Source organism: Leptosomus discolor, chromosome 8, assembly GCF_034619465.1.
Source record: "Leptosomus discolor isolate bLepDis1 chromosome 8, bLepDis1.hap2, whole genome shotgun sequence".
In the NCBI taxonomy this organism is placed as follows: domain Eukaryota; kingdom Metazoa; phylum Chordata; class Aves; order Leptosomiformes; family Leptosomidae; genus Leptosomus; species Leptosomus discolor.
This window is the reverse complement of record NC_141398.1, coordinates 20,903,400-20,920,276: the sequence shown is the minus strand read 5'-3', so window position 1 is coordinate 20,920,276 and position 16,877 is coordinate 20,903,400. Positions and strand designations below refer to the sequence as shown.

General features: G+C 37.7%; 1 protein-coding gene across 3 annotated transcripts in view; it reads left to right on the top strand.

Annotated features, from left to right (window-relative positions):
• The window catches only part of CDH18 (cadherin 18), a 168,032-nt gene extending 153,391 nt beyond the window's left edge, over nucleotides 1–14,641 (top strand). For 2 of the 3 annotated variants that reach the window (XM_086469061.1, XM_086469062.1), the window contains 3 exons: nucleotides 279–396; nucleotides 12,391–12,642; nucleotides 14,151–14,641. In XM_086469061.1, the coding sequence (XP_086325187.1) occupies nucleotides 279–396; nucleotides 12,391–12,642; nucleotides 14,151–14,641 (861 nt within the window). Of the gene's footprint in view, nucleotides 1–278; nucleotides 397–12,390; nucleotides 12,643–14,138 lie in introns of all 3 variants that reach the window. The other variant, XM_086469060.1, reaches the window with a different exon arrangement.
• Nucleotides 14,642–16,877: the final 2,236 nt, after the last annotated feature.

The following is a 16,877-nucleotide window of genomic DNA, read 5'->3' as shown; positions in this document are numbered from 1 at the left end:
GCAATGCAGATGGTAAAAATTTCTGTACCAGGTCCTGACCATATCAGAATGTCAGAAAGTATAGAAGCTTTAGATGTTTCTGTCTAGCTCTGAAGTGTGGTGCCTAAAGTATTTCATGCTAGAGAAATCAAGCTAAAGGCCCAGTCATTTCATTGGTTGAATTGAGCAGCAGTCAAGTAGAAAATTAAAATAAGCAAAGTTTGAGCATCCTGGTGAGGTCAGGTACTATTTGGGTCAAGTTCAAATTTCAACATATTCACTATTAATTTTTATTTCAGGTAATTCAGACTATCACTGCAACTGACAAAGATAACTCTGCAAATGGGGCAAGATTCCATTTTTCCCTTGATGATGGGCTTTCTTTGAATCCCAACTTTACTCTAAGGGACAATGAAGGTAAATCAAACGCATAAATCTCAAGGAAATGGATCTTTGTTTTGTCTGGGATGTCTCACTGAACAGAACATTTTCCATGCGTTTCTTGACAGAAGGGGGAAACTGTAATCTGTTATCACTGAACTGGCTGATATCAAGGATGTGGTGTATACAAATTGCAAGCTGCGAATAATCAAATACTGCATTTTATTTTTATCTTCCATTTTATTGTAGCATTTGTACTTTATAAATTCAGGATGTTTTTAAAAAGTGGGTTAATGAAAAGATGTTGGCAATTCGGTCTGTTTCTAGGTGAATAGCACTGAGTGGGTATTGTCAAGGTTATTGAAGGTTATCGCTTAAAGAAGAAAATAAGAATTTAAGGGGCATAAAAAGTTGAATTCATGCTTACTTTTACGGATACGATACCAAGAGCAGGTCCTTCAGTGCTTCCTGGATGATAGTCTTATCGCTTCATGCCCTTCCAAACAAAGTGTGCCTAAAAAGTATGATCAGAATTTCATAGCAGATAGGCCCAGAAAGGGCCTTCAGAGCCACCCAGCCAAATGTTTCTTAACATTTCTTGAATCAAAGAACCATCCAGCCTTTCAAAAAACCAAAACTCTAATCAGCCTTACTAAGCCTTACTATTTGTTGAGTATTGCTGCATGGTTTCCACTTTGCAACCTGATGAAAATGAGAGTGAACTTTAAATGCTTGTCTGGAGCTTTCCTTGTGAGCTTTTGTGTATGTGTGTATTGTGTGGGTTTGTTTGTATGCATATGTAGAAGCGTGGGGGGGTTGGCTTTATTTTACAGTTATATTTTTGCAGTAGTGCCATGGAACACCTTCTGAAATCTTACAGATCGCTACTCATCTGTATTGACTGAGAAGCATTAACTCCGTCATTGGTACATAAGGTATATGCACTGATGTTTACTGTTTGTAAAACCTTTCAGGGAAGAAGACTGCATAATCTTCCTACAGAATCTGTTCCAATGTTTAACTATACTTAGAGCAGAAAGAAAAAAATCAAATCACGCTATTTGTTCAGACTAGATTAATGGCCTTCATATACTGGTTCCAAAAGACATCAATCCAGTATCTATCCATATTAAAAAAACCTTATAATACTTGAAGGACTAATTCATATATTAAAGGTTTTACCTAAGTGATGACTCCAGCCCTTTCCCAGATTAGTGTGTCAATTCCACTCAGATTGTGATGAAGCATTATGGCAAAAGCCAGAGGGTTCTTCCCGAAATAAAGGAAGTGCACCGGGGTGCATTTTTGTATTTGAGTTTAAGATTCAAACAAACTCATTGAGTTTGTGGGAGACCATGGCCATGTTGTTCATTATATTTTTATTTCAGACAAGGAGATACAAGAGGTAAATATGCACTTCCTGTAGCACCTTGCATATAAACCTTCTACATGTACAGAGACTCCAGAAGTGCCATTTCCAATTTGCCCATATAATTAAGACAATAACAGTTTAGCTCAAATCATAACAAGAAATATATCTTAGAAAGAAAAGCATTGTCACTACTTTGCTCGGTGCATGACTCTGATTGTACTGTTTAACACTTCCTTTATTGGGACCTTCTCTTTGTGATACAATGTATATGTAAAATATCAGTGAAACGTTTATAAAGTGCATTCACAATATCCAGATATCTAGCATCTACAACTTGCATATTTATACCTGTTCCTATTCAGAAATGGAATTTCTGTTGCTTTCTATTGTAGGAAATAGCAGAGACATGGCAGGCCGAAGAGGCTTTTCTTACGTTTGCGACAAGTTTTCACTTTTGAAAACTCATGTTTTTGAGCATCAGCTGTTAAAAAGAATCAGAATGTTCTTAAGATAGCTGCTATTTTTACTTCTGGATTTAGTTATTCTATAAAGGCTGGCATTCTTTGAGGGTTTTATTTGTCTGTTTGTTATGTTCTTTAAAGAAAAAAACCAACAGCAATTGCCTTAAGAGAGTTTTCAATAATGTTTTGAAGAATGATAAAAACCAAAATCTCGAGGTCACATTGAAAGTGTAGTCATTGGTAGCTGTATCTGTTGCTGCAAAGCTGTATTTCTTTTGCAGTCGTCTTTAGATCCCGTCATCCGCTCCTTTTATTTCTTCAGGACAAAGGTTTAATTTCACAAAAATCTCAGTAGACATTTTTTCCCCTTGTTTTCATAACCCAGAACAACGGAATTCTGCTTTTTGAGCCCAAACGCACTATTGCATAAATGTTCCCTTACTCCATTATCATCAGTAGAGCTATAAAATCAAAAGACTCCACAGTAGTGAATTGGATCTTTAAATATTATGCTTGTATCTTTGCACTTTGACTGAAATCTAGAGGACTTGCACAAGCATAAGATTTTGTAGTTTGTCCCTACCTACCTGTATAAACTGCAGCAATCTACAGTCTCAGCATGTGTATGATTCAGGTCAATAATATCTATGGCTTCAGCAGAGGAAATAGACATTAAAGTGTCAGTCCAGATAATTGGATCATCTCTTGGGCCTTTACTCGGTAACAATCCACAATGTTAAAGCCTTTGAGCATGCACCCTCATAATGCAGAGCTTAAAACCCTCAGGGAAGTGTAGGTCAGGAGACAACCACAGAGCCGTACCACATATGCAGTCCAGCAGAACCTAAGAGTTGCTTGGATCACCTTCTGGATGCTGTTTGTGTTTACAATTTTCATTTTAATGGAAAAAATGGAAGAGATGGAATATGATGCCTTTTTCTGTACTGACTGGATTCTTAAGCTACAGTAGGTTCTTTGTTGCTATTTGCCTTTTTTTTATACTGTCAAAGTACTATTCAGAGAGTAAAGGCGTACGCGTGTGAACAGCCAACGAAATGATGCAGTATCTGTAGACATGTTAAGCAAGACAGAACAAGAGCTGCAATAGAATTTCTTTGCTATACAAAGAAAGAACATTAATTTGTAATTGTTTCCTGCAATTTTAGAGAGCAAACCCAGCATAGATGCCTTTTTGTTTACCGGGGAATTGTACTTATGAAGGCTTTTCAATAAAACAGGGCTGTTTACAATTTATTCTGTCCATAAAAATGTTGCAATTTCTACTAAAACCTGAGCTAAATAGTTTTTTATTCTGGAAGGGCTTTTATGTTGTAGTTCAGATGCTGCCTAACTCAGTTCATTGTTGTCTGTGTTCTTCTTACTTTGTTTTTTAGAACGTTATCACAGCTAATTTTTAAATCCTTTTTTCACCTGTGTGTAATATTGCAAATTTACACTTTTTGCCTAATCAGCCTTTGGATGTCCCAGTAAAAATTTGCCAGGGCAATATGAGACTAAAACCACCTTCTGTTGAGGAATCAGGGGGAAGATGAAAGAACTTCTTCACAATAGAGCTGTTTCTAAGTACTGAATTTTAAAATTGTCCTTTTTTTTCCTGAAAGAATCGTAATATTTTCCCAGATGCTTAAAGAATGGTTGATACATTTGTCAAAATGTGTTAGTTTGATGGAAAATGCATGTGAGCATATGTCATTGTTATGATATCCCCAACCGTTATTATATAGACACATACATTTGCTTAGCCTGTCTCTCTGAGTTTAAAAAAAACATTCCCTCTTTCTGCCTATTTTGTTACCGATGAGAGACCTCTTTCAGAAGCTACAACAATTTTCAAGGAGCTGGCAAAAGATCGATCCCTCAGAGAAGAGTTCACTTAGGTGCAAAAGAACATTTATGAATTTTATGCACTGTAAAGTAGTTTTGCCAGTGATATTTTTGTCACAAGATATACAGTCTACCATGGATGCCTCGATGGGCATTGTAAATTTCCTGGACAATAAGGGTGTGTGCAGAGACTGTGCACTTTCAGCCAACACTGCCAATAAGATTTGTACATTCTCTTACTTTAATAAATTTAAACTGCCAACTTCTGAAAGCAGACAAAGTTTACCTTACTTTCAAGGAAGAACAACTCCCTAGAGAACGCTTTGCATTTGTTCTGCTCTCCTTTTCTTTCTTCAGGACAAAGGTTTCATTTTACAAAATATTTGCAGTTTTATTTTTCCCCTCTGCACACTCTTTTCAAAATCTGGGCTTTTGAAAATTGCCCAGTGATAGAGAATATTCTCGAGTTGGAGCAAAGGTAGGCCATTTTTCTGATACTATCCCTTTGGAGATTTGTTTTCCTTAATGTTATGCCACAAGATACTTTAATACCCACAGAAGCAGAGACCTGCTTTTCTATAAAATCTGGAGCACAATGAGTTCAATGGCATCTGTATAAAATGAAATTTGTAATGTGTTCATCCACCCATGCCTGTGATGCAAATTAACATTTTTCCTGTGTCACAGATCATAAATGAGTATAAAAAAGATCAGTTTTACTTGGCATTGCTGTTATTTAGGGCAAAAGCAACCTCCAGAGAGTCATTAATCCCATCCCAGCATAAATTCCCTTGCAGAAGTTTCTGTTTATCTCTTTTCCCTGATATGTGCAAAATTCTTATCTCCAACAATATTGCACAAGACATCTGTAGCAGGCCAGTGAACTGACTTTAGGGCTTTAAAGTTGCAAATAAGCATGCCAGGTACCAGACCATGTCTTAATTACTCTGAAGTGTCTGAAGTGGCATTAAAAAAGGTCAGGTTGAAACCCGCACTTTGCGACCCAACTTGAGCAGGAAACAGCTACCTAGTTCCTGCCTTCATGTACCTCAAAGTGGCAGGCTTGCTGTGGTTATGTAGTATTCCAAGTTACTACTGCCCTTCCATGAAATATCATCTTGTAAAGATGACAAGTTGTAACTTGAGAGAAATGGTACCTGAGAAAGTGCAAAGTCAGCACTGTACAGGGGGACTGCGTGTACAGTCCATTGCAGGGCTGTTACTGCAAACAGGTTGGTTGCCTGAGCAGGTATTATCACCAAATCAACATATGAAAGTGAAAAAGGAATTCCACCACCAGTGTGAAGGACAGAAATCTAGGACTAGCTGCCACAGAGGGAGACATTTTTCTTCCTCAGGCCTCTGAACACCTTTGATCATTTTTTGATTTTAAAAAGTTGGATCTAAGACTGATCAGATACCTGAGTTAGTGCACTGCAAATAGGTTCTTCATGCATTTTTTGTTAGCGCTGCTAACTGTTGGTGTTTCACAAACCAACCTATAAGCAAAGTAATGTTTCAGGCCCAAAAGATCTTCTACGTTGCTTTTCATTTTTGCTACCCACTGAACTAGAGATTGGAAATAGCTTTTTGCCCATTGGCAATAGCTTTGAAACCAGCACAAAAAAATATTTACAAGAGATATCAGTAAAGAAATGAAACAGAAATGCCTATCAGTATAGTCCCACATAAACAAATTAACTCCTATAACTTTAGAAATATAAGAAATGCAAATCATTGCAATATATTTTATTTGGTTTTAATTAGTTATGACTTCTCAGAAAATTTATAGAAGTTGAACTGCTGATATAAGCAGAGCTGAAAATTAAAACATGCCTGAAGCTATAAACAGGATTTTTCTCTATTTTTTACTTCCATTTCTTTTGTATCTGCCTGTAACGTATAATGTGTCAAAGGAGTTCTTAAACTGTGAAAAATAAATGAGCATCCTCCAAAGTGCTCCCGTAGTCACCTTCCATGGTGTTGTCATTGTATCTCGGCTTCCTTGATTTTTCTATGCCCTCCCTTCTCCTGTTCATTCAGAAGCTTAATGGCAGAGATGATGGAAAGAGAAATATGATAACAGCCTTGTATACAGTGTGTGGTCTGGCTTAATAAACTACCACATCTTCAGAGTGTGAAGAGCTGCTGTATTAGAACCATGCAGTATTTCCCATGCATAACCTCAAACCCACTTGAGATGAATCTTAAGTTCTAATTGCCATCTTTGCAAATCACAGCCCAAATATAAGAAAGTTTAGATCATGAAATGGGGCAATGTGTACCACAGGGAATCAGATAAATGTTTCTTTCCTATGTTGGAGGTGTTAATTTCCCTCAGCAGTCAGCCCTTTCATCTTCAGGGAGTCCTGGGTCTTATCATACTTCTCAGTGGTGAAGTTCACAGTTTAAACCTGTTGAGATAAAAAGGTCTTTCCTTCCAGGCCTAGAAGAATTAGATCTGTAGTTCTTATCAGCCTAGTGCCATTGCTGCTATTCTATACACTTGTCTTCCCTATCTGCTGTATCTGTTTTCAGGTATCAAAGGAATTTCTCAATCCATGACCCCTCTCCTCCCTTTCAGACTACCTTTGTTGATACAACTTTTTTATTATTTTATTTCTTTTCCCTCAGTAAGCTCCTTCCTAGGTCATCAGCATCTGTCTTCATATTTGACTGCCTGTAGCTGTTACAGTTTGTGGGATTTTTTTTGTTTCATGCTAAGATCCTTCTCTTAGACATTGCTGTCTTTCTAGCTTCTCTCTCAATGGGTTCTCCAACAGTTTTTGATAAGGAATGTAAACAAATAAAACATGGAAGCTTAGAACATCAGAGTGGCTGTCAGGATGCAGCTGGTTCTGCAGTTTGGCTAAACTTGTATTATCTATTCATTTTGTGACACACCTTTACATACAATTGTCCTGAAGAACAGGGCTCTGACGAGAACATGAGACATGATTTCTGTATTATGCCAGTGCCTTTAGCTTTGGTCATTTTCCACTATACTTGATTCTCAGTGACCTTCAGAAAATCAGTTCTTAGACCCAGTTTCCTTCTCTGTAAAAATGTCAGAGATCTTGTTTGTAAAATATTCTAAAAGATTTAATGAGAAAGAATAGCATACAAGAGCTGAGTTACTACAGTATTTGATTTATATGTACACACAGGCATGCACTAAAGGTTCCTATATGTAACTCTGTAATAGTGAGAGTAATAGTAAGAATTAACACCTCTGATGATATTTGGAACAGAAAATTTCCATGCCAGTGCCCAAAGGACTATGATCATACTTTTTACTTGTATTCAAATTTGTGAAATTGCATTCAAGGAAAATCTTTACATTGTTTCTCTGAGAATGCTTATAATTGTGTATGTTGTTACAGAATCTCCCGGGTATATGTCCTGTACCATCTGTTTCTACAGAAATCTAGTTATTACTGAAGAGAATACAAACAACTTAAATTAACTGTGGCAATTTTTTTAAATTAAAAATTTGATTCTCTATTCTTCTTCGCCTAAAATTGTGTCTTATACTAATATTTAATTTTATGAAGTTAATAATACAAGAAAAACAATGTAATGTCGAAAGAACAAATAGAACATTAAAAGAAAAAAAAAAGTATTTTTTTTTCAATTTGTATTTATTTTATGCTGTATAAAAATGTCAAATCCGTGGCAAGACCTTCCACCCCAGAGAAGCATGGTTAAATTATAGCTCTTAGATTTTTTCACTGTAACATTTGAATTGTCTAGCTTTGTCCATGGTGATACTGGATCATTCACTCTTTTTTTAGATGTATGCCAGAGGATGGAAGGAGGAGGTTATGCTTTCCTGTTCAGATTTGAATACTGGGCCTTCTTTGGTTATAGGCCCAGGAAGATTCACATGGACAAAATTTTGTGGGAGTTTCTTACTTACATGGACAAGGTAGCTGAACTGAAGTGTTTGAGGCTTGTAGACACCGTAACAGAAATACAGTATTAAGCAGAAATGAAATACCATTTTTCTTACTGGTAATGACACTTGCTGTCACCTTTTGGATTTAGCAGTAGAAGATCTGAGAGTTTTTTTCCTTTGGGATGAGAGACATGACAGTTGTTAATATTAATGCTTAGCTCATGGATATAGTGTCACTGACTACCAATAGGGAATTACGTTTCAAGCCGAGTCCTTGAATATATCCTTAGGTTTTTAAGGTATTATTTCTGGATAACCTTGTCGTGTGATTGTGTAATTCTCCTTAGAACTGTGACTTCTTTGAAATAGTTTTCTCTTTCTGTTGGTAAGTACATGTAGAAAAAAGTGGATATGGAGGTGTTGCACTCCTCTAATGACTTCAGTGGCATTTCTAGGTGACCACTCGGACATTAGTTTATTGTGACAGTATTGGTGCTGAGGGAAAAAAGGAAAAAGAACAACCCACAAAGTAAAACAGAACTGTTCTCTTGCAAGGAAGCTTAATAACACAGGCTGTGTACGTTACACAGCACTTGGCCTTGTACCTCATCTGGACCCAGCGGAGCTCAGATTTCGTTATTATGTGTTTGTTTCTCTTCTGAGTTTATGAAATTACATGGAAGTTGTATTGCAGCCCAATAGCAGTATTATCACATCATGAAAGGAAGTTGTGTGCTGCAGAGTGTGTAGCACGAGGCTGTTTAGGGATGCTGGTAGAATAATGTTGAAGCACTGTGTAAAGTGGGAGGAGACAACCCTGGTGCACTCTTGTCCATACTGCATGCTGGGAAGGGTCCCTAGTGTATGTTATAACCCTGACTGTGGCTGGGTGTTACATGAGAGAGTCTTAGTTGGCGCAGACCAACAAAATACTGAGGAAAGTACTAAAATTTAGCACTGTGAACATTCAGTGTTCCACAGACCATACTCACTCCCGGCCTTGTTTTGTTTAACAACCTGCATCTGCAGGAGATAAAAGGGGAAAAATGTTAGAGTGGAGCTCTGCTAATAATCCATACCAAGTTGCATTTGAAGGAAGGGAAGCACTTATAAATTAGATTCTGAACAACTAGAAAGTCAGTGGAGTTTTTCATGCATATGGAGAATGATAAAGCTTTTTCCTGAATGTAGAAAGGCAGAAGCAGCAGTCATCACCTTATATATATACTGCGAACATTAACTTCTTTTTATGCAAAATATATATTCGTTTGAAATTCCCTACTAATCACAGATATGTGAGTTTATTTCTGTTCTTGGGCCTCATCTAGAGCTCAATCTGTGACTGCTTTGGCAGCTCACAGGCAGAGCAGCTGAAGGTCATTTCATATTCTGTGGTGGTTTCTGTCTTTGAACCACTGAAGATTTTATCTGTGTCCTCCAGCAGCATTAGGGAAGTTAGGACTGAGAGTCTAGCATAAAAAAATGGAGAGTGGCAAATGGACAAGATATTATTTTTTTAAAAAAAGCATGCAAAAGTTTTTTATGCAACATTATGTAGCAAAACCAGAAAACAGCTGCTTGCTTTACCCTCTGATTATACCAGTATCTTGTCTTGAAAAACCAAAAGACATGCAGGCAATCTACCTCTTTGTAATCTGTGTTCCAGAAGATTAATTGCCTGTTTTAGAAGTATTTTAAAATAGATCAAGATCGTTCATGTACTGCATTTAATTAAAAGTAGACCATACATGAACAAAGTGGTACAAATCTGTAAAATAAGACTTGGAACTTTTTGGTATATCTAGAATTAGACTGGCAGAGCCTAGTAAGACCTCCATGGGTGGGCATAGTGTGTAATTATGGCCTTAAAGCCACTGCTCAGTCTGCTTTAAGGGATAATTTTCTTTATACAATAAATGCAATCTGAATTTCAGTGATATCAAGATTGATTTCTTCAATCGACTCAATTATAACACAGAACACTTTGCTCCCTAGTCTAGTTGCAGAATAATGGAAATAATTTATTTCTTAACAATAAGATAATGAAAAAAATCAGCATTAATGAGAATACCACAGTATGTTTTTATAAGGTTTCACAAGCCTAGATTAAGCAGTATGGAGAAGAGCTAATAGTAGAGTTATTATAAAAGTGAAAGAAATATTTCTGCATGTCATATGCTGTAGGTATATAGGAGCCATTTCCACAATGCTGTATCAAAAGAAAATATGATTTACTGTATATCTTTTAATCACCTCTGTGTTGCAGTTCTTTTGCAGGTTATTGAAAACACTTCTTTTATTTTGGGTGTGTGTGTGTATGTAGTAAGTAACTTTGTAAGGAAAAGATTCTGTTTTATCATAGGTATTTTATAACCTCTATGGAAATATCATTTACACAATGTGATGATCTTACTCCATGTCAGATTTCTTCAGATTAAAGAATTACCTGTTCATCTCATTCTGATTTCAGTAAGGTTCTGTAAATGGAATGAATATAAATGGCATTATAAGTGGCTGGTGTCATGCCTCTAAAGAGGAAGCTGGCATGAATCTTGAGATTCAGTCATCAAACATATACCTTGACATGAACAAGCAGAAGAGGACTTCAAGGCATACTGCAAATAAGTAAATAAATAACAATCATATTTTGCACCTATTGCAAGCAAAAAGAACAAAACTTCATGAGTTTATAACAAACTCACCATGCTGGAGATTCCCAAGAAAAGTAGGGGGGGATGGAGAAGAAAAGCTAACAAACTTCAGTGCAGTGGAACCTGATGCTCGGTTCTTGGCTCAACAGCAAGGGTATCACTTCCCACCTTACATATATTTCTCATGTGAAACCTGTTACCAAATGTATTGCATGATGATATTATGCTGGTGTGGGGCTGTACTACCAGCTTTTCTCAGTGCTGCTCTCAGGTGAGATGCAAAAGAAAAATGTTGAGAGAAGTGAGTAAAAATGAATGTTTTAAAATTTGGCACAGAGCTTGATATAAGATGTAGCATGAAGACTAGTCACCTGGTAATCCTTTGTATCCAGTTTAAACAAAAATTTAACTCATTCATTCAAATCTGCACGGGGAAAGTAATCAGTCCTATGGGCTAAGATATGCCACACTAGCTGTAGTGTTGCACTAGATTTTCAAAATGTGCCACAGACTTCATTTTTCCACAGAGTACGATAAACCCATTTAATGCTGTAGCTACAGTGGTAAGGAAAAAGAAGATATTTTCTGTTTTGTTTGCAATAAGAAAAGAAACCCAGCAGACATATTTTTGCACTTATCACCCCTGTGGTGTTTGTTAAAAAACTCCAAACCCCCAACCCCTCAATTTGGAAACTGTGTGACTGTTAATCATGGAAAACAGTACGAGAGGAGAGCTCTTTTCTTCCAATCTCTTCCAGTTTCTATTCCAGTTTCTCTCTCTCCACCACTACTCATGTCTCTGATTTCTCACTGGCTCCAATTTTGTTTAGTTTATCTGTGGGCTCTTATTCAGGGGCCAAGACTTTTCAAGTAGTGGCAACAAAATGAAATTAAATTTTCCAGATATGAAAATAAGATATAACTATGTATTATTGTAGTATTTCTTCCCCTGCAGTCTCTTATGCCCCTTAATTTCTTGGAATTAAAGGGATATGGGTGGCAGCTTACTATCCTAATTAGTGACTATAGATGCTCTTGCAATGTGGCTGTAATAAGCATTAGTATTCACATTGCCTGTAATATATGCCAGATGGACCTGTAGGTAACATAATTGTGACGAAATCTTACATCACTACCTCCCCTTTGCTTACCTACCATTAACCTCTACCAGTTTAGAACATGTAATATCTGCTCGCTTTCACTCCCTTCCCCTTCCCTTCCTCCATCCTTCTTCCCTTCCCTTCTTCCTCCTGACCTCCCCACAGCATGAGTCTTTGCCTATTGTCCTTTCAGATGTTTTCTGAAAGCTCAGTTGATCTATAAAACCTGTCACAAACAGTAAAACATGAAAGTCTTGTTTTAACTTTTACTAAAGACCTTTTAACATTCTTCTGAGAATCAAAAGGATTTTATGTCATGGATGAATTCCACAACAGATATTCTCAGAATTCCAGGTATTCACATTTACAAATGTCCATATACTCCCAGCAGCATTACATGGTATTAAAACACTTGCAATCTGGGTGTAAAATGTTTGTCAAAGTTAATTTAGACTCTAAGAAAAGTACATGAGCTTAAATAATCTTATTTACGTAATGCTAATTACTTTTCCCTGCCTCCTCTTTTCCTTCTATTGGCCACAAATGTTTCCTGACAAATTTTAATTCTAGATTGTGCATTTTCACAGATTAAGACTGTCTAGTTTTAAGATACTCCATGGTTCTACTCGATGGGAAACAAACAGTCAATAACATTTTTCATTTTCTCCTTCATTAAAATGATATTTTGGTTTTGATTTTGTAGATAATACAGCCAGTATCCTGACAAGACGAAGGAGATACAGTCGAACTACTCAAGATATCTATTACCTCCCAGTTTTGATTTCTGATGGTGGAGTGCCCCCTCTCAGCAGCAGCAGTACTCTCACAATTAGGGTTTGTGTGTGCGAGAGAGACGGACGAGTGCGAACTTGCCATGCTGAAGCTTTCCTCTCCTCGGCTGGCTTGAGCACAGGAGCTTTAATCGCAATCCTGCTCTGTGTTGTCATTCTTCTTGGTAAGCCATCTTCACTATTGAGGAATGCCATCCTTCCACTGGCTCGCTGAATGTGACGGGGCAGAAATTTTTAATATGATGCTTTTGAACCAGAGGCTGCCTGGCAGTAGGAGGTAATTAGAAACATACAGCTGTGATTAGGGGTGAAAGGTTTAGCTAAAATTAATAGGGAAAAATGCCTTTAAAGTACATTAATGAATATCTGGGATCCACTAGAAATTATTTTTCAGACGTTATCAAGTAATTAGCACTGCAGATCTTTTTTCTGTAATTTGGAAAGATTTCAAAAAGCAACTGACTCTAATTCCATGTCTAGAACAGTGTGAAAAATGATAGAAAAGAGATGAGGAAAGCCTTTTGAAATGCATTGCACTGTACAAAAGCCATTTCTTAATTACCTTTGTGGGATAAGCTGATAGCAGTGCACAACACAATCCTCAGGGGCCAGGGACATATGAGACTGTAAGATGACTCCATTAGATAAATGCCATTGCAAGTGCATTTTCTCTTGCCTTTTTTTTTTTTGCCCAGGCGAAATTGAATGTTACCCATTAGTTAATATTCTTTCTCTTTTTTTTTTTTTTTTTTTTTCTGACAACTTGCTGGGTACATATCTCTGTACCACTCATGTGCCTTTCTGCATTCTTACAGAGGAGGCAAGAAATAATGGGAATGGCAGTGTGACCCGCATAGGAGATTTTGTGGATTTTTTTCCAAAGGCTCTATATTTTCTAAAAACTACTTTCCTCACAGCTTACTTCAGAACCTCCTTGTCAGAAAGCTGTTTTAAAACATGTACTAATACATTTAGTTTATAATCTTATATTTTATCGTACAAGATTGAATATTCGTAAGAGAAATATAACCTTTTACATTTTAATTCAATATATATGTTAAATACTGGTTTTGAGGAAGCACTGAAAGCCCTTAACAAGCTTCTGAAAAACGTCAGCCCTAGATACTCATTTCTCATTTAACTGAAAGAAAGTTAGCCCCTTTTATATCCTTTATGAGATCTCTAATAATCTAACTAGTGGATTTCATTCTTGGCTCAGGAAACCCCAGCAATCCCTGCAAACAAAATACACAGTGGAGAGTGTTCTTTACTGACCCTTTGGAAGACCAGGCTGTACTGGAAGTTTGTAGTTTCAGTACAGCATTATTAATTTTCCCCTTAATTGTGTGGTCTCAGCCTGCTGCTCTTTGGCATATTGTTATGTCAAAACACAGCCGTATGGGTTTCATGGGTGCTTTCCAGGCACACAGTAATCTATCTTCAGGTAACACGTCACACAACAAAAGCATTGCTCACTTAGGAGTACACTTTTCAGAATTGCACAGGTTTGGTGACCCTTTGTTACAGACACACACCTGACGTAATGATCCAAATACCAATATTAGCCTGAAAATGTTACACCTCTGTATTTGTGACTTAGTATCTGCAGTTTCTTTGGCATGTATCTGCTTACTTCAGATGTAAACTCTAATATCTGCAGTTTTCTCTTTAGCAATTGTCATCCTTTTCATCACCCTGAGACGCAGCAAGAAGGAACCCTTGATCATTTCAGAAGAAGATGTCCGGGAAAACGTTGTGACATACGATGATGAGGGCGGCGGAGAAGAAGACACAGAAGCATTTGACATCACAGCACTGCGGAATCCATCAGCTGCTGAGGAGCTGAAATACCGGAGGGATGTTCGTCCTGAAGTGAAGCCTGTGCCCAGGCATCATCCCTCCTCAAGCCTTGACAGTATAGATGTTCAGGAGTTCATTAAACAGAGACTGGCAGAGGCTGATCTGGACCCCAGCGTGCCCCCGTATGACTCGCTACAGACATATGCCTATGAGGGTCATAGATCAGAAGCTGGGTCTATCAGCTCTCTGGATTCAGCCACAACACACTCTGACCAGGATTATAATTACCTTGGAGACTGGGGACCCGAGTTCAAGAAGCTGGCTGAACTCTATGGGGAAATAGAATCAGAAAGAACAACTTAGCTGTAATTCCCAGAACAGAGAAGTTCCTAAACAACTGGAGATACAATGACAGCAACGGTAACAAAAAATGAATACAGTACTCGGAACTGAGCAAGTTGTATGCAGTTACTGTAGAACAAGTGCCCTTTTCATATTTGAAACTGGGTTCTCCAACTGGAAGTCAAATTTTGAAAAATATAGAAAAAAGAAGCTATTGTCCCTTGTGTATATTTTTTAATGGCTCAATAAAGTCTGTGGTACCGTATCTGTAACAATACCTAAAGTAAAGCCAAGCAATGACATTTTCATTGCAATATGCTTAACATCTCCAAGCTACAGTAACTTTATGGTCATGCCTGTTTGGGAAGATAGCTAACAGAGGAACAAGTCTCTTGCAGGTGGTTGTGATGGTGCATTTCTAGCTATGCTCTTGGCCTTGTGATCCCAACAGGAGGTAGCCATGGGGTTTAATACCAGTGGGAGAAGTGCTAACAGTCTGTTTCCTTTGCAGAAAGGATAAGCCACACCTGTCCTCTTGAACAAATGGTCCTTTGATGATTGAATCTTATTGAATTAGCAGGTTGCATTGAGATGATGTCATTTCATTGTGTCCTTCACCATCTTTTCATCCATAACCAGCTAACAGAGGGAGGACATCTCCAGCTGTTAGCTCAAACATGGCTCTAGCCCATGACCCCAGACCTGCTTTGTTACTGCGTGCTAGAGGAGCTGTTGTTCCCAGTGTTGTGCTTTTTCTGTTCGTCTTTTCACGGGAACATCATTCATTTAAAGGGAAGGGGTCCAAAGTACTCTTCATGCCGCAAAGCAGATGAAGCATAGGCTCTTTCAATAAAAACAACAATGGCAGCACCATTAAACTCCGCAGTGGTTTGGATCACTGTGCTTCCCTTATGTCGATAAGTGAAGCTTTTCAAGTCTTTTGCTGGTCTGAGTCCAGGAGCTACAACAGTTAGTTTAAAACACAGAGTTCTTAATCATTACATTTCCTATTTCCGTGTGTGACTGAAAGCAAAATAGAGCTGCTAGGAAGATACTGGGATAGCGAAAATTGAAACAGAGTAAGACGATGATGCTTTTTTTCTTTTTAGTTCAATCAACTGGTATTTAACATCTCTTAGAGTAAGTCCCACCTAAACAGAGCAAGCTTTTTCCTCTCTATTTCAAGCATCATGGGAACAGGAACATTTTAAGTCAGTGGAGCAAGAATAAATTAAAATGTACTGTTATTGCAGTTCCTATGGATTAAATAAATTGATTTCTTATGTTAGTCACACTTTAGCGTTGCAGAACTGCTAAACAGTTCTGCTTAACATTGCAGGCTGCTTAACACCTAATCCAGCAGATTCTTATGTTCCTTTGTTTTGTTTGAAACCTTAGCCTAACCTTTTGTTTGTCTTTCATGTGATAATACTATGAGAGGACCAGGAGCCCATAATATTCCATGAAAGATTATGACCTATGAGGCTCACCATCTGTTAGTCTTCTGCTTCTAAGAAAACTGTAGCCCCATTAGGGGAGGTGGACTCCTTGCAATATGTATTTGGTAGGGAAACTGTCCAGAGCAGCAGCTGTGTGCTGGTTTGTTACTCTCTGGGCTGGTGTGGAGGGTGATGCAGATCTGTACGCTCCACCAGACTCCTCCCTATGCATTTTAGGTGCTTAGCAGAGAAGGGTATGTCTTGCTGGCCTACTGTGGGCCACGCAGGTGAACCAGATTATTAAGCCTTCCCTTCTTTTCTGTGTGGTTGGGTAGGTCCTAGACATGACTGAAACCTCTGATCAGTTCTACTTTGAGGATTTTTTTAATTTTTTTTTTTTAATGAACTCCCTCCTGAGATGTAGCTGACCACTTTTGGTTTAATCAGCCTTCTGGAAAAGTTGGCAAGTAGCTTTGTAAGAAACTTTTCAAACTCTAAAATGCATTGGTTGCACTGTAGTTCCAGAATTGTTTTTTACTACACTGGTTTGTTGCAACTTGAAAATTGTAATGTTTCCCTTTCTGTCAACACCTGAGCCCACAAGGCAATTTAGAGGTGAAAAAACCCTAAACCCTAAAATGTTCTGATGATGATTTGAAAGTAGTTTAATAATGTGTTCAGATTTTTAATATTTTTTTTTCTTAATTTTTACCCGATACAGAATCTTCTAGAAATGCATTTAAGGAGACATTCTCATTGTAGAGTGAAGTTAAACAGATGCTTTAATGCAGTAAGAGTTATGCTTAAGCTGACAATGG